Below are 18,136 nucleotides of genomic sequence, written 5' to 3'. Positions count from 1 at the left end.
AATCTAAAACCTTTTTATCATGATTACTTTTATCATTACATTTTATTTTACTTCTTTTTCTCTTTGTATTATTTCTTATCACAGGGGTCATAACAGGGGGCGAGGACCATTTCTACAGGGGCACAGGCCCCAGTTGCCCCCTGTAGAACCGCCCATGCTATAAGTATTACCCATCAAAGACAGTTTGTAGGGATAACAATTGTGATTTTCTTTTATAAACAGTTTTTATAAACTGTTTGCGCTTCAGGTAATTAATATTCTATTTTAATGCCAGTCTCCTGTTCTTCTACATCTGCTGCCTACCTGCTCATTTATCACCAGTCCCTACCTCATCCTCCTCTCTTCACTTATTTCTTTCTCTCTTTTTTTGTCATCAAAACATATTTCTTTTTTTATTGCTCTCCTGCTGCCCCCTCTCTGCATTTGATTCCCAATCAACCATCACCAAAACAGGGCCATGTTTCATCCTTAGTGGTACTTTTGTGAATGTTATATATATATATATATATATATATATATATATATATATATATATATATATATATATATATATATATATATATATATATATATATATATATATATATATATATATATATATATATATATAGATAGATAGATAGATAGATAGATAGATAGATAGATAGATAGATAGATAGATAGATAGATAGATAGATAGATAGATAGATAGATAGATAGATAGATAGATAGATATATAGATGTAATTGATGCAGCTATATATTTTTATACACATTCAAACTAATAAAGGGTTAATTTAGCTTATTTTTCTATATATATTGTGGTACTTGTGGTGCTTAAACCTTTTAATCTGTGTTAATCAAGCATAAACTAAAGCTGCTGGTGCCTCGCCCTGCTGTAGGGCTGTAGTGAGGGTGTGTAGGCCTACTGCACTTTATGAATAATGAAAAAGTGACGTAAACAATGCGGCTCTCTTTGCGGCTCCAGGCTCGAGGCGGGCGCAAGGAGGCGTGATGCGGCCGTGACGTGGGTTGAGTCGGGGATCTTTAATCCTCTGCCGCAGCAGCCCAGCCGGTCACCGGAGGAGGGGGGCAGCGAGGGTTCGGACAGGAATGGGTCGATCAGGAAGGGTCAGCAGGCCGAAACGGTTCGGTGTTTAGGTGGATGAGTCCGCCGAGAGGAGCGGAGATCACGACAGAACGAGGCGAGGATTTCTGCCTAGGCCTGACCCCCTCCAGCCAATCCGCTCCCCATGAAAGGACCACACACAGATAAACGGCTGCTTTAATACATCTATATATTCATTTTGAACGCATTTTTATTAGTATTAGTAGATTAGTCTGCGTAGGGATCCTGCGCCTCGCCCTGCCGACACTTTCCTGTGCGTAATTCCTTCCTCGGTTCGCCCTTCAGAAGCGTCGCCGCGTCCCGTTTTTCCTGTCAGCTGCTGTGCATCAGCACAACATGCAGGATGAGCCTGTGGGGGTGACAGCCGCGCACTTACCCCCATCAGCCGAAGAGGACGAGCGCAGCAGCAGCGGCGGCAAATCCGCAAAGCAGACGGAGAGCCAGCGGAGCTCCTTCTCCTCGGATTACAGCCACCTAACCCAGAAGATCGCTTTCCCCGAACATTTCTGCCCGCCGCAGTCCCTCTGTGACCTTCAGCACTACCGAGGCGTCCATCAGCAGTTAGAGTCGCCCCCACCGCAGACGCGTTTCAGTCACCTGCAGCCTTTCTCCGGCGCTGCTGCTGCTGCTGAAGCCGATGCTGTGACGCCATCGCCTTCCTCTGTGAACCTGAACAAGCTCCAGATGGACTCCCCCATCGCCCACCATTTAAATAACGGCAATGGCAGCAGCAGCAGCACCGGCAGTATGCTGTCCGGGGGGCTGAGCGCCGCTTTCCCAAACCTCCCCGGACAGGAGGTGCAGAGCGCCAGCGGCGGCCCTTCCTCGCCCTCCCTCCCCGGGTTTGGCACCCCTTGGTCCGTGCAGACCAGCTCCTCTCCGCCTCCTACAGCCAACTCCATCAACCCCATCCACGCCATCGGACAGATTCCCAGCGCGGACTCTGAGAACAGCTTCTACCCGGGCATCCCTTCATCCATCAATCCGGCCTTCTTCCAGAGCTTTTCCCCGGTGTCGGCTAATCCGTGCGCCGGGATTAACGTGCAGGGCTTCAGCGGGCCCTTCTCGCCTCAGATGAACGTTCCTCAGCAGCCGCAGAGCCGCAGGTCACCGGCCAGTCCCCAGATGCACCCCCACCAGGGCGCCTTTCTGCAGCAGAGGAACAATTACAACCAACACCAGGTGAGCTGCTGGACAGCATCCATTCACATAACATTGGCATGAACCAATAGGATGTGGTTACATTTAGGCCTAATGTTAAATATTTACTAATATTCTGGCTTAGGTTATGGGTTACACCTACTGACAGTACAACGCCTTATAGATAAAAAAAATATGTACATGTTATAATGTTTGCAGAATCCACAGCCAGGCTCTCTGGGGGATAAACATTTCTTTTCATAATGCATTATGCAAGGGTTGGAGTTTCTACCCCCAAGGCATGCAGATAGAGTAGGGAACACTGTAACAAGTGAGCATCTCTGAATCTTCCTGTTGTTCTCTCCTGGAAGCTGGCAGTGGGATGCAGTCACATGGCGTCGAACCATCCCTGTCTTGTGGCTCACTCACTGGGAATACAAAGGCCTGCAGGGTTGTGTGTCCTAAATGGATGCTTATTTGGGTGGAATGAAAACATCCAGTGTGTTGCTGGCGTGGCACACCCTTAGGAGGAACAGCAGAGGCTTACACCAAGAGCCCTGCTCTGCAGGAGGAAGGTTTACAAGCTGGTAGCCTTCAGCTTCAGGTTTCTCATGTGATTTGCACACTGGGTGTGAGCAGGGGAGCGTGTGTGAGTGGGACTAGGTGTGACTGGTTGTGCTTTTGCATTGTTGTTATTTCCTCGCCCTTTAACCCTTTTCCTTCAGTCCATTGTAAATATATTTGCATGAAAGCAACAAAGACAATTGCAGGATTGTTCTCTGTCACTCCACCCAAAATCAAATAGTTATCCAAAAAAAAAAAAAAACACATTACCCCGCTGAGAACAGGAGCCATGTTTATGAGCGATTTGGTAAAAAGTCGTCTGCCTTCTATTCAGTGATGTCGCTGGGATCTTCAAACTCTGATTTAACTTCCTTCTGAACTGAGACAAACTGCAATATTCCATTATTCTCATATCCTATTGATCTTATGACTCCCCATCTGGCTTTATTCAAAGTCTACACCCATTAGACACATGTGGCCCTTTTTTCAAAGGCAGATTTTAGCAAAAGTCTATCCTGCTGATATAGATTTTAGATTATTCTAATTTAACTTGAAATACAAATAAAATAAAGAGCAATGCTATTTGGATTGAATTAAACTATTTTCTCCTCAACATTATATAAAGATATTAGGGGAGCACTGATCACAGGTTTTTTGGCCGATCCTGATCCGATACTGATTTATTTTTATGACTGCCCTGTCAGTCGTCATAAGATCACAAGACATCTTCAATATTTCCATCTTAACTTGTTGAAAACACATCAATCATTTCCTATGAATTTATAAAAACTGAAATAACAGCTCTCAAATATAAATTCAAGTTTATGGCATCAACAGTTGGTGTTTTTCAGACCTTTACAGAGGTTGATCAGATTGGTGAAGGAGGTCGGTTTTACTTCCAAAATATCTAAAAATCCCCAAATTAAGAAAACTGAGGTGAATCTATTGATGCACCCTTAAAGGACACAGTAATGACAGTAAGATTAGATCACAGGCCTAATGTATATCCTTCACAATACTGAAACTATAGATATAAAGCAGATAGCTATGAAGAAAATAACCATTTAGAAAGAAAGCTAGAATACCTAGAATATGATTTATACTCCAGATTTTTTATCAAAGCACATCAGATAATATTAGTTCATTATGTTATAAGATTATCTAAGAATTGAAAAAGCTACAAAAGCTCCAATCCAACACCCGGTACCTGGATCAGGTATCACTTCTGATTGTGACTAATCAGCTGGATTGGATGAATAATGCCGATCCAGCATTCCAATCAATTATTTTCCTTTTTTATTCACATCACACACAGCAATACAGTTACAGCGATCTGTAGCAACATACATACATTTTTATATGACATTTCTAATTATGTATTTGCAGTACACTTTACATAGAAGTGTTATTTATTCCCTTTTTTGCTGCTAATGTGTACTCCATCTGTTAATAAATACTATGACGTAGATTTATATCTTTTCTCTTTTTTTTTAACGTTAATCTCAAGCCTGATGCGTTCAGTCACATGGCAAGATATACGGTTTATTCACTCAACAGTAGCATCAGAGCAGAGCAGGAATAAATGGTTTGGTGCGTATCTATAAAAAACTGATTATTCGCTTGATACATGAGAAGGAAAAACGGTCAAATCTAATGATCTAAGATCATTTATTCATTTATTTATAGAGAGAAATATCTTATTTCTATCAGATTAAATCCTGGTATCTTCTTCTTAATGAGACAGTGTGAATGGAATGCTGACATCCCTGCATGGGAAATTAATTTTCTTTCTTTGAACGCTCTTTTAAGTTTCTTCCGACTATTTTTAAACATCTTATTAAATAGAAGATATCTAGGCTAGCTTCTTTGATTCTTAAAGAAAAAAGACAAATCAGATAAAGGTGGTTCCTCAGAAAACATTCAGATTTAGCAGCTCAGGAAAACCTAATAATCCTGCATTTGATTTCCACCTGGGATGCCAAAAAGAATCAGTACATGATGCGTAAGCAGGAGACACAAGGTCCAGGTGGAGAGAGTGTGTAAGTTACAGTGGTGGTGTCGCAGGGCACGGGATACTTAGTATTAGTCTTAAAGCTCTAAATCTTCTTATCTAGCCACCCATTACAGGAGCAGATAAAGTTCGACAGAGGCTGACGAGGGGAAACGAGGGATATAGGATTAAATGTAATAACGTAGTTTTATGAGACAGATGCTTATGCACTGTATTTTTATGTGTTTGATCTTTCTAAACCTGTGTTGGCCCTCTTCATGTTGCTCTCACAGCCTATGGTGAAACCATCCCCGTGGGGGAACCATCAGGGGAATGGCTGGGGTTCCGGGGGGATGTCCTGGGGCCGGGACCACCGCAGAGGGAGTGGCATGGGCGTGCCCGGCTCAGTCAGTCACATCTCCCCGCTGAAGAAGCCCTTCTCCAGCAACGTCATCACTCCCCCAAAGTTCCCGCGCTCTGGAGGATCGCTGGGACCCAAGTCCTGGATGGAGGAGAACATGTTTCGCACAGACAGCAACAGCAACACCATGTTGCCCCTGCAGGTAGGTGTTCAGATGACCCGGCAGCTGTCGATCTGTTATTCTAGGACTGCAGCACTGGATTGACTTAATGTTCAGGTCATATACATGCATAGATGCTGATGGCAAACAAACATTAATATGCAGTATGGTACAGCTGCCAGCCTACCGGAGCTGTAAGGAGAGTGTTATTTATAGAAGCAGCCAGGAGGCACATGGTTGGAGGAGATGTTGACAGGACAATAATCAGCTGTTAAGGATGATTGACAAAAGCAGAGACATTTAAGATGTTTGTTATGAGAATTTCACTGTTTACCACAAGTCATGTGGAGGAAACAACAAACATCTGGGGAAGGAGAGGCTCCAATCGGAGGAGGCAAAGTTACAGATTGACTGATACAGGTTTTCTAAGGCCGATTATTTTGACATCAGTATAACCGAAGACTAAAGATTGAGCTGAAGAGATTCTCTTTCCACTCAGACGGTGACCTAATGCAATAAACGAGAACAAGATAGAATGGTCTGGGCCAAAGCTTCATGTGTTAGAATATACAGGCTTAAATTCAACTGGGAATCTATGACAAGACTTGAAAGCTGCTGTCCAGTCTGACTGGGGGGGCAGAATTACTACAACTGAGTGTATTAACTAATGGGAACTGAAGACCAATTAACACATAACTTTTCCGATTAGATTAGGAAAGTATCCCTTTATTGCTTCCTCACACTTTGTGCTACTTTGTGTTGCTCGCTGAAATTAAAGCCTAGTAGCAATTCAATTCAATTCAGTTTATTTATATAGCGCCAAATTCACAACACATGTCATCTCAAGGCACTTTACAGTTCAACCAGATCATACAGTCAAATTGATACAAAGTTTTCTATCTAAGGAAAACCAGTTGATTGCATTGACTCATTGACTCAAATACAATCCCCCACACTAAGCATGCTTGTAGCGACAGTGGAGAGGAAAAACTCCCTTTTAACAGGAAGAAACCTCCAGCAGAACCAGGCTCAGTGTGAGCGGCCATCTGCCGAGGCCGACTGGGGTTCAAGGAGACAGAAGCAGAGATACAAAAAGCAGCTGTAAAAGGCGGCCTCATCCAGGAAACACACAGCCAGGCAGACGAGCTCCAAGGCAGCTCCCATGCCAGAGGACGAAGAGAGCACATCCACAGCAGAGACGTCTGTGGTTGTAACATGATCAAATGTGGAGAGGTTCAAGGGAGAGGAATATATTTGCAAGGCAAAGGGCTAAATCACTGATTCGCATCATTGTTTTGCTGGTTTCTAAGGAATACAGTAAATCAGTTCTCCTAGGACTTTCCAGGTGTAGTTGTGAAGGAATAACAAATAGAAACAAGAGAAAAAATGTATTTTAATAGAACCAGACACCTGAATAATAACAATATTCATCCTCATTACCATTTTGCAAAAAAGCTTGAAGTAAAACCAGTTACAACTAAAATTTGTCAAAGGTGAAGTGGAGGATTTTCTTTTTTCATCTTGATCATCAAATAAGTCGTCCTCCTAATTGTCAATCATTCTGGCAATATGTTTGCGTAACGCCGTCCTACATGCTCGCCCCCTTAGCTATCTTTTTTCTGCGCATGCACACTTTCAGGCGTATATCTGTTGTGAGCTATGGTTTCAAACAGTCATAGAAGCTCACCTTTCTCACCATGGTTTTTTGAAAATGGAGGATGGTCGTAAGAGAAAACATGTCTACGAAGTGTATGAGAATAAAAGAAAGGCCTCAGAAGAGGCAGATATTACGCAGACTGCTTTGCGCAGAGAGCTCTCCTCGCAAAGCATTATGGGATTTGCTGTCAAAGCGGCCCACTGTTGCCATAGTCTGTCACTACCCGACATGGGCGATTAATACCAAAGATGGTACAGGCAGCACAGATACGTGACCAGGGGAGCATAAATTAGTGATCACCTGTCCGAACGGTCAGTTAACCGAGTTCACTATAAACTCCACTATATAGTACCCGCTCTATATAGTGATTGAAGTGATTGAGGGGTTTAGAGGTTAGGGCGGACGTTCGAGCACAGTAAGCTTTTATGAGCTATGAGAACAGCAACTTTTAAACAGAGCGTGCACAAGGAGAAATGGGCTCGTGCACGCTCTCCCACGCGTTTAATAGGCATTCCCTCCCGGAGCGGGTACAGAGTTGTGCATGTGCAGTTTTTTTTAAAGTGAATAGGGCGGTTCTTCTAAAAAAAAATCATAAAAATCCTCTACAATACCTTTATCAACTGCAGTTAACAAATTAAAGAGGAAAACTGACTCTTTTGGAATAACAGTTGTAAGGGAAGTTGCTGCCTGTCATTTAATATTAGTGATATTTACTGACATCCTAATCTTTCCCAAGTTTAATTAAAGGTAACAAAGATGTTTTTGATGCGTTTACGGAACAAAAACAAAGATTTACAGAACATAAAAAAAGTATTTTATTTGAATCACACTTACCTTTTGTATTGTGAGTCATCACTTGTCATGACTATACTAGACTGGGAAGAGTTGTACTAGTTTCACTCAGTTAAGGGAGGCGAGACTGCAACTCGTTTTGGTTTTAAGATACATTTCAGGTATAAGCAAGTGACATTTTCTATTTAAAACATGCAATAAGAGAAAAAAAGCACATTCAAATAGATCAGCTGCATCACACGAATCGACTCCAGTCTTAAACGAATGTAACTGAACTCTCTAATCTGAGCTGTTCTCTCACATACACAGCAATGATAAACTTAACAGCTCAGATGATATTAAGGAGAAACATTATTATCTACACATTATCCAGACTTCCTCAAACTGGAGCTTTCCTCCTTAAATTCTCCCACCAAGGCCTTTAAACAGAAACCATTGATAGAAACCATCACTGATTTTACACAGCTTAGATCTAAACCTGTGTGTTGGAAACTATACCAAAAATACTTGCCGTATACAGGATGGAGTTAATAATCTCTACCTAATGAAGCTTTATCAGAGTTGAGTTTTTACATTTATTAACTGTGTTTTACATGTTTTGATTCACATTAAGTCTGAGCGCAGTAGGGCTGTGGCTCTGACTGATGATATCAGCTGGAATAACGTTACCACTGAGTTGCTATGAGTTTGTATTATTAGTCGCATCGGTGCCAAGAAGAACAACGCTTCCATTCCAGGAAACAGGCTTTGACTTCATGGATAAATTTCCATAAACAGTGTCAGACTCAGAAATTTTTCAGATTCCAAGTCTTTTCCTTCCTTCCTTTCTGTTTAATGTTTGGCAGTCGCTGACGGACCGTTTCTCTGCTGCGGCACCTTCTTACCATCACAAGGGAAGGAGGCTAAAGGGGAGAGTCACCTCTGCTTTCCCTGTCAGAGTTCAGAATAACTGAATAAACAGTTCTGCTGGAAACAATCAGCGATGATCGGTAGCCATCACTGTTTGCAGTTCAGACACTTTAATAGGACTAAAGGGCAGATTTGTTTATTTCTAATGACTGGACGTCACTAAGAAAATCTCACTGAATTGAATCTCATTGAAAATAGCTGATTCTGAGTCTGATCAGCTTGAGATTATCATCAGTTTTTAAGTCTTGCTCCAGATTCTCCACTGAATTCAGGTTGAACGTTAACCAGGTCACTCTAACAAATATTTATGAATGGATCCAATCCATTCCTTTGTTACTCTAGCTTTTTGATTAGGGTTGTTTTCCTGTTGGAAGGTGAACCTCCACCTCAAGTCAAAGGTTTTTATACAGCCTTTGACAGGTTTCCCTTCAGAATGGTTCTGTATCAAACAGTTTCTCTGTCCCTGCTTGAAATAAGGTTAGAGCAATGGAGTCATCAACCTGTCCCATCTGAGCTTTATATGACGGGGATGAACAGTGCACCGTAAGGCATTTAACCCTTCATAGGGCAAGTTACAGTTTCTGATTACAAATGGAGGCCACCCCTGTCCCTCAGTGAGGTCTAGAAGCACAAGATCTATATCCAGCCATTCAGCAAAGATACTGCTACATGGCTGTACATCTTATTTTGGCGTTAAACCAATTAGATGAGCTGTAAATAATAATAGTTTTGTATCGATGCATCAATCCTACAGCTGACGATCCCACGCATCGACACGTCTGCAAGAGTATCGATTCATGTTTTATCCATTTGCTCCTGGATGTAATTCTGACTCCCGTGCTGCGGTGGCACTAAACCTATTTTGCCCTCCTACCTCGCTTCCTTTAGCCACTACCCTCTTTCTGCTTGCACACACACTCGCATAAACACAGAGGCATTATTATTTCTCCCTGAATGAGGTTTTCCTAGGCCTAGGTGGAGTAGAACTTTGCTACTTCTGCTATTTGCTGTTGCAAATAAAATGCATAACGATATTACAGCTTTCATTGATTTATTTTAAATTTGAAACATTATCTAGCCTGTAAGGTTAAAAAACTAAAATATAAAAAATTATTTGAATCGAATCAAATCGTGGTGTATTCTTGAGTATAGAAAATAATCAGATCCTTGGGTCAGGAAATTGATACTGTATCGAATCACCATGATGGATGTGAGTTACACCCCTACTGTAAATTAAGTTGGGGGAAAAAGTGAACAAGTCAAGAGAAAAAGGTAAAAAGCTAATTGAAAAGTTAAAAAGTAAAGTTCAAAAGTTAGTTAGTTAACAATTATATTTACTGTAGGCTAATAAACGAAAACATTTAAGTGCTAGTATCAGCATGAATTCATGCATTTCTTATAGAAGCACTTTTGTTGTTTTTCTTAATATGTATTTGGTCAAGTTGGCGTATCTTGCTATTGCATTGACATTAAGCTTTGCCATCAAAATATCCATATATTTTATAAGGACTAATAAGGACTTGTCCTGGATTCCAATAACAGTATTGGCTGACAGTATTGGGGTGAACAATATATCAGCATCAACATCAGCCAATGTTGTTCTTTATTAAAGATATAGATATTAACAACCATATTATTACCATTCAGTTGCTGTCTTGTTTCCGGAGGGGAGGGGTTGATCATGTGGTGTTTGTTTAGTCATGTGACAGCAATAATGGTGCACTGCGGAGAAGCAATAGCTACGGTTAAATATGCATAAATTCCAATCTAAAGCTTTGTTGATGGGAAATTCCACATCTCTGTTCATATGGACACTGAATAAAATGATCCGATCATGACCTGTGTATACATGTACCAAGCACTGAGTTAGATTAAATAATTTAAGCATGCACAGGACTGTCTAATATTGTGGAAGAACGGAGGGGGGGTCACGCTGATGTTGTACACATGCAGAGAGGCATGGAGATTATTTTGCTCCAAAGAACCGAATGGGCGCATATGGATGCCAAACGAAACTGAGAACCACAAAAGCCATCTCTTATTTACTCTTTCTTTCCAGTTGGACGGAATCAGATTAGAATCTTTTTCAGAGGCCAGTTTTTCAGTGTTTAATGGATTCTAAATATCAGTTCTCCGCCAGAACTGTAGTATTGACATAAGATTTCAGCCCAGGTATCATGTTGGTTATCGTTATAGCGAAAAAAGTTCCTTCATCCATCCATTTTCTTTATCCCTGCTGGGGTCGCAAGGGGTGCTGGTGCCTATCTCCAGCTTTCTACGGGTCGTCAGTCCATCGCAGGGCAACACAGAGACAAACAACCATTCACACTAACACTCACACCTAAGGAGAATTTAGAGAAGCCAGTCAACCTACCAGTCATGTTTTTGGGATATGGGAGGAAGCCGGCATACCCAGAGAGAGCCCACACATGCATACTCCATGCAGAAAGACCCCGGGCCGGAAATCAAACCCAAAACCTTCTTGCTGCAAGGCAGCAATGCTACCTACTGATCCACTGAGCAGCCCAGAAAAACTTCCTATCATTATTAAAATGTTGATTTATCAATTGAATAATAAATTAGGATTATTTATGTTAACAATCTAGAAAAGAAATGGCTTACTTGTTGGAATTTATAGATTTTTTTACTGTGTTTTTGACCATAGAGCGTTAAAAAATGCACAGAATGTGAATAACTGCAGTTATTGCGTACATTTAGTGATAGAAATCCCTCGTATTTATGTAACCAGGATCCTAAAAAAGCCTATGTTAGCCTGTATTGTGGAGGATTTTCCTGATTTTTTTAAAAATTGCTCCACTTTAAAAAAAATTGGGCGTGCGAGAGCATGCACAAGCCCATTTCTTCTGGTGCAAGCTTACTGTGCCCTAACGTCAACCCTAAACCCTAAATCCCTCCATCACTATATAGAGCAGGGACTATATAGTGAACTTCATAGTGAACTCAGTTAACTGACCGTTCGGACAGATGATCACTGCTTTTTGCTCCTTTGGTCACCTAACTCCTCCTCCACTGTGCGGTGCCTGCGCCATCTTTGTTATTAGTCTCTGTAGTATAGTGACAGCGTGCCACTGTCACTATACTACAGCAGTTCACTGTGACAGCAAATCCCATAATACTTTGCGAGAAGAGCTGCAGGATATATCTGCCTCTTCTGAGGCCTTTCTTTTCTTCTCATACACTTCGTCGAAACTTTTTCTCTTTCCATTTACAAAGAACCGCTGTGAGAAAGGCGAGATTCAATGACTGGCTGAAACAATAGCTCACCACAGATATACGCCTGAAAGTCAGAGCATGTGAGCGTAGCGGAGCGTGGAGAGAACATTGGAACGGAACGGAAGAAATATGGTGGAGCGCAGAGTGGTTTTCAATTCAAAAGCCGGAGCGAGGATTTCGCTCCGCTCTAGTTTGCTGCGATGCGCTCACAATGAAACAATGTTGGATCATAAAGTTTGTAAAATAACCTTTATTTGATTTAAGTGTATTTTTTTTACAACAATTAATGATTAAATAGGAAACAGCCCTGGCATAATTACATGAAGGAAAAATGTCAGAAAATACCTTCTCCTGAAAATCTGAGCGAGTGTGGAGAAATTCCGCCGGAGCAACAGGAAAATTAAGGTGAGCGCAGAGCGGATTTTGAGCGGAGCGTTTTGGCGTAACTTTGAGTCCGAATCAGCGAACATACTCCTGAGCAAGGAGCCGGAATTGCACGGTGCTTTGCTCCGTTCACATGCTCTGCTGAAAGTGCGCATGTGCAGAAAAATGTAGCTAACAGGACCAGCCCATTGGACGGCCTTACATAAACTGAAATCGAAATATTTTTTTGTATTTGTGATCATGGGGCCTAATGCAGCTACATCCAGACTGCAAGGAACTAATACAGTTTTTTATTGTCACTTTTAAACTTATCACAATACTACCACAAACTATATTGATAAGATTTCAGTTCTCCAACCCTAGTCTCTAACTAACCTCTTTGTCTTTAACCACACAACCCTGCACCTGCTGAATCTGGTCCGTCATAGAATCTCATTAGAATACATTGATTTTCAGCGTTTGTTATGTACATGTTCTCAGTTTAATGTAAACAAAGGTTTCTTACAGTTAACCGTCGGTTAAAGGTTTACATACAACCTCCTTTGCTTTAATAAATATGTAAAGAATGTAACCTGAGGGCCCTGCACATCTAAACCAACTGCATGCTAAGGATAACAGCCACGTTTGAGAGGCGTCAGAACAGTGTACGTGGCTTCCACGCGCATCACGGTGAGCCGTGAGCTTGCTTTATTTAAATCTGTGGAATTAATGAACACCCCGTTTGTATTTTTCAGGACCGCTCCAGAATGTACGACAGTCTGAACATGCACTCCTTGGAGAGCTCTCTGATTGACATCATGCGAGTGGAGCAGGATCCAATGAAAGGTAAGACGGCCGTTCCCTTTTGGTCTTCGTTTGCGGGGTCAGAGGAAGGTGATCTGTCATTCTCTCTGCACAGCGCTGTGCAGAGAGAATGACAAGCCTGTTTCCCACCGGAGCTGTGTTGTTTTTCCACACGTGGGCTTATTTTCCTCCCCGCTAAGAGCTTAAGGCTTGTGCCACCAGCTGCATGTTTACCTGACTTAAAGCTCTGATCTGGTGGCTGCTTAACCTGTCCAGCACAGATCTGGGTAAGAAGCAGAGAGGGAGCACAGGAAGAAATCTGCTGCATTTTGTCAGTAAGCTCTGAACTTCAACAAATAGGTGCTGAGTTTCTTCTGAATTATTTCTAAGGGTTTGACAGTGACATGCAGAGAGGGTCCTATAGTGTGACACTCTGCTGGCCGCCTGCGCTCAGCTGCTGAGCATCAGAGCTGCAGTATCAGATGACTGCACCCCTCTTACCCTCCTCGGCTGCCACCGCCTTCCTGTGGCTCATTTACAGCCTTGCAGGCCATATATGCTCTCAATTTACAATATTGAAAGAACAGAGGAAGAACAGCAGTGGCACAAACAGGACCGCCTGCTTTGGTTACTGATTTGTTTGTGGACAAGCAAAGAGCCCCATCCTTTTTCAGTTTATTAGGGTCCCACCTGTGTGTGTGTGGTTGGGTGGGGGGGGTCATGGTTGAACAGATGGACAGGACATGGACCGGTGTGCACAGCAGATAGAAGGAGGGAGGTGGGCTAATTTTAGATGAGATCACCCCTCCACACTCTGTGTCTGACAGCCAAGAGGGAAGATGACAGAGGGCGATTGCTTGCAAGGCTCTGATTGGCTGGTAACGGCATTTTGGTTAACAGATTTCCAATATAAGAGCATGAATATCAATATTACATTCTGATAAAAATATTATCAGTTTGTTTTTTTATTAGCCAATCAACCCAAGAAGCTTAATACATTTATTAGATTTAACCTTTTTCACCTAAACATTGATTTTCTAGTCAGTTATATAATCTGGAACCAAAACACGACATTGCAGGAACCCGTCATCTACTCCACTATGACTCATCTGAAGATGACAGCTTCTGAGTCGGAGCTTTGGCTTTATTTAGGAAGAAACCAGATAATTTAAAAGCATAAAATTGGTCAGCACAGCTCAGATGACCTGAAGATAGAGCAGATTCTCAGTTGACACACCCAGCTGTCACCTAAAAACAACAGTTAGATAACTTAAAAGGAGTGGGCCTTATACCAAATTCAGTATCTTGTAAAAATACCTGTGAACCAGCTCATCTGTCATCACATGAGGACCACACAAAAGTATAGCGTTCATTAGGGCTGAACGATTATTTTTCCCAAAAATCTAAACTGTGATTACTTTTAACCAAAGGTTGCAATTTTATTTCAATTTTGTAATCAATCTTGTAAATGTTTCACCCCAGGCTTTCGAGTTTTGAACACTTTCTTGCCCAGAGTCCATTGTTACAGGACTTTACTATAACTATTGTGTAAATGCATGGATCTATGTCAGCTGCAACTCTCTACCTTTCTGTGTCGCTGCAAACCCACTTCAAGTGTTTAATCACCACCTAAAGGCTGGAGGGAAATATTTAGTGTTTTAGCGCCTCTGCAATTTGAAAATTGCGCTTTGTTAAATTTGAATTATACTTTAAATGCAGTGAATTGCCCAGCCAGCCGCCTTTTCTCTGTTACATCTGAATAAAATACAATCAGTTTTGTTTGTATTTCAGTGTAAACCCAGCTGCTCTTTGTGGGTCTTAGAATAAGCTTCAGTAGATCAATCACACTATCAGTGTGAGCTAGACATGGGCTGGTGTGAAACCTTATGGTATGATGACCTTTGGGGAAAAAAATCCCAGTTTCACAGTATTATAATTACAACTCTGTTACTGAAATGTCTACATTAAAAAAGAGAAGAGTGTGAGAACTTTTCTTCTCCCTAGGCATTTTGGCTAGTGGTTTTCCAATATTACTTGCCACTCTTTTCACTAGCCATAATTAGAAAATTATTATGTTTTATATGATTTAAGCTAAATGTGGCATTTTCAAGTTTACTTAAACTACACTGCACTGACCCTTCTACACATTTATCTAACTACTTAAAATGTCTTACACTACCAGTCATCAAGTATTCAGTTCAGATAAGATGTTGCATAATGTTATTTTTTTTACAAAGATATGTAGTGTACTGTAAAAAGTAATTAAATGTGCTTAGGGCTGAAACAATTAATCTTGATTAATCGATTATTGAAATAATCATCAACTAATTTAGTAATAGATTAATCATTAACTGGAGTATAGATACTTGAAAACATTGCTTTAGCTGACAGAGCAACCGACTTAGAGCAGAAACTGTACCAAAATTGTAAAAACAAATATACATATATATAAATATGTTAAGATAAAAACTTTTTTTTTTGTCAGTATGCTCTATCCAGGAGAAGTTTTAGTTTGACCTGGTTTAATTCTGTAAAAAATCCTCTTTAAGTAACTGTTGCGTTCAAATTATTAATCAATTAATCGAAAAAAAATTCAACAGATTAATTGATTATCAAAATAATTGTTAGTTGTAGCCCTAAACGTGTTGATGTATTGCTTTTGAAAATTGTTACAGGGATTGGAGTACTAATATAAAACATAAAAACTGAACCGTAAAACAACAAAAAATGCAAAACAGTTTAAATTTTGTTTCATTTTCTCATACTTACTGCAAGACTGAATATTTACTGTTGACTGTATTTACATATGTTATTATTGTTTATTTATTTGGATCCCCATTAGCTGTCAGTAATTTGACAGCTACTCTTCCTGGGGTCCTTTTAAAATTATACAGATACACAAAACATATCAAATGATCACATCATAAGAACAACTATACATTTCAAATTATTTCACATTACAGTACAATCTGTTACACAAATATTCATATATTAAGGCTTTCAACAAAGTATTTTTTTTTAAATATCGTAGTAGCAGTCAAGATGTTATGAGGCAGTTTGTTCCACAGAGTCACAGCTCTGAACAGCACTATTAGCATCATTGATTTGCAATTACCTCCACCAATAATGAGATATATTTTCATAAAAGAAGAATTCTAATATTAGTTTCTACATAAGGCTGGTCATCCGTTTGCGAAGCCCCATTCCACCATGGAGGTCCAGAGTGATAAAATAGCGCTAACACGCAGGATAATCTCAGAAGGCATGGTAAGCATCTGAGCTTTAGCTGTAATTGTGTAAACAGTCATTTAGCAACAGGAAGCCAGCATTATGATCCATACTCTGACTGCATAAGGGAGGATTCTGCACTTAAAACCAAACAGCATGATGATGGTAAAGTCTTCCATATGTGCTTTCTTTATTTAAAATGGTTTTTCTCCTTTATGCTCCAAATGTTGCACACACATTACTCACGATGTGATCATCTCAATTGGTGCCTGTTTCCCCCCCCATTTGTTTCTGTATTCGCACACATTTAAATCCATCATCTTCATCCTGTACTGTCCTCCTGCTTCTTTTTCATCAGCACCTGTGTTTGTATTTCTGGGGCTTTGTGTGTGTTTGTAACATATGCGTGTTTCTCATGTCAGGCCGTGTGGGCTGCCCTAACCCCGGGGCCGACGGTCTTCTCATGCTCAATGGTAATTATCTCTATGTATCATCTCTCCTCCTGTGTCTCCTGCTCCCCTGATGCATCCTCTGATACTCCTTAACCTCAGTGGACACATTCTCCTCTTACTCCATATGACCTGCCGTACACCTTGTTTCAGGCTTATAAAACCTCTGTTTTAAAATCCTAGTTTTTTAGGGCGACAAACTCCCAACATGCCTTAGAAATGCTTTGTAATATACGCTTCCGACATGACCTACTTTGTTTAAGCCCAGTCATGGTGGCGGATTGTGCCATTAGAATAATTATCATGCTGCAGAAAGCTGCTTTTAGCATCACATGCAAGTCAGGAACATTTTGAAATGTAATTTAAAAAATGTAATTTTTCCTTTGTTTTTTTTCTCCTTTTCATCAAATTTTAAAATCTTTTAATGATTACAATCTTACCTCAGCAGAACCTGAATTTGGTTCAGAGATCAAGCAGAAAATGATTGAGGATCTTTGGGGTTTTATTTTAATGAGGTCAGTTTGCTGTGTCCTCCTAACATGCAGCAGTTTAAACATCATTTTAGGAGTGGATTTGGGATTATGCTTTTAAAGCCACGCATTTTGCTGCTGCTTGTCATTTATGTTGTTCCCTGACACAGGTAGGATATGAATGTATTGAGATTCAGGTGTAAGGATTTGTTTAGGCTGATTTCTGATCTCCAGCTCTTAGAATAAAACTTTGACCTCCTAATATTATTTTAGCTGATTTAATTTCTCTTTTAGAGCCCTAATATTAGGAGATTACTTATTAATCCCTAAAGAAATTAAATTAGACGCACTAGTAGACCAAAAATCATTCCTCATCATTTGGAGATTTGGATTTAAAGTTGCTTTTCTTTGCCATTTTATAAATAATAGCCAAACAATGTACATGGGGGAGTATTTTTGAAAGAAAGTAGTTTTCCTTTTATTTAAATTTAAATTCAAAATTCCCACGCAGGATTTTTATTTTATTATTTGTAAGAAATATTTTTATTAGTTCTTCCCTTTTTATATAATTAGTTAGTTGTATTCCAGTAACAAGCCATTATAGGTTAGAAGAGCTTCTTTCCATCACCCTAATTTTTAGTTCCAATTATGGATTATTTCTTAGATTTAAGTCGAGTCGCTGGATGGGCAGAACAAATCATGAAGGTTAATGATAAAAATTAATGATTTACGGCTTAGCTGTAGAATTATTGTATTCAAATTATTTATGTCTAGTTGTCCTGCTAATATATTAAAAATGAAGGTTTTGGCATAACCAGTGCGTATTGACTTACATAAAAGTATTGTTTAGAAATGAAGAACCATAACTCTGAGATTTCTGAAATTTAATTAAATCCAAATCCAGTTCA

General features: G+C 40.3%; 1 protein-coding gene across 4 annotated transcripts in view; it reads left to right on the top strand.

The window, feature by feature from the left end:
* The first annotated feature begins 972 nt into the window (after window positions 1–972).
* The window catches only part of cpeb2 (cytoplasmic polyadenylation element binding protein 2), a 29,830-nt gene continuing 12,666 nt past the window's right edge, over window positions 973–18,136 (top strand). For 2 of the 4 annotated variants that reach the window (XM_038271646.1, XM_038271645.1), the window contains exons 1-4: window positions 973–2,289; window positions 5,095–5,364; window positions 13,033–13,123; window positions 16,732–16,782. In XM_038271646.1, coding sequence (XP_038127574.1) covers window positions 1,444–2,289; window positions 5,095–5,364; window positions 13,033–13,123; window positions 16,732–16,782 — 1,258 coding nt within the window. In that variant the 5' untranslated portion in view covers window positions 973–1,443. The remainder of the gene's footprint in view (window positions 2,290–5,094; window positions 5,365–13,032; window positions 13,124–16,731; window positions 16,783–18,136) is intronic. The other 2 variants (XM_038271648.1, XM_038271647.1) reach the window with 1 other exon arrangement.

The sequence above is a fragment of the Cyprinodon tularosa genome, unplaced genomic scaffold (assembly GCF_016077235.1).
Source record: "Cyprinodon tularosa strain WSP-4 unplaced genomic scaffold, ASM1607723v1 ctg802, whole genome shotgun sequence".
In the NCBI taxonomy this organism is placed as follows: Eukaryota; Metazoa; Chordata; class Actinopteri; order Cyprinodontiformes; family Cyprinodontidae; genus Cyprinodon; species Cyprinodon tularosa.
Note: the sequence above shows the minus strand (reverse complement) of the source record. Positions and strands in the feature narration are given on the sequence as shown.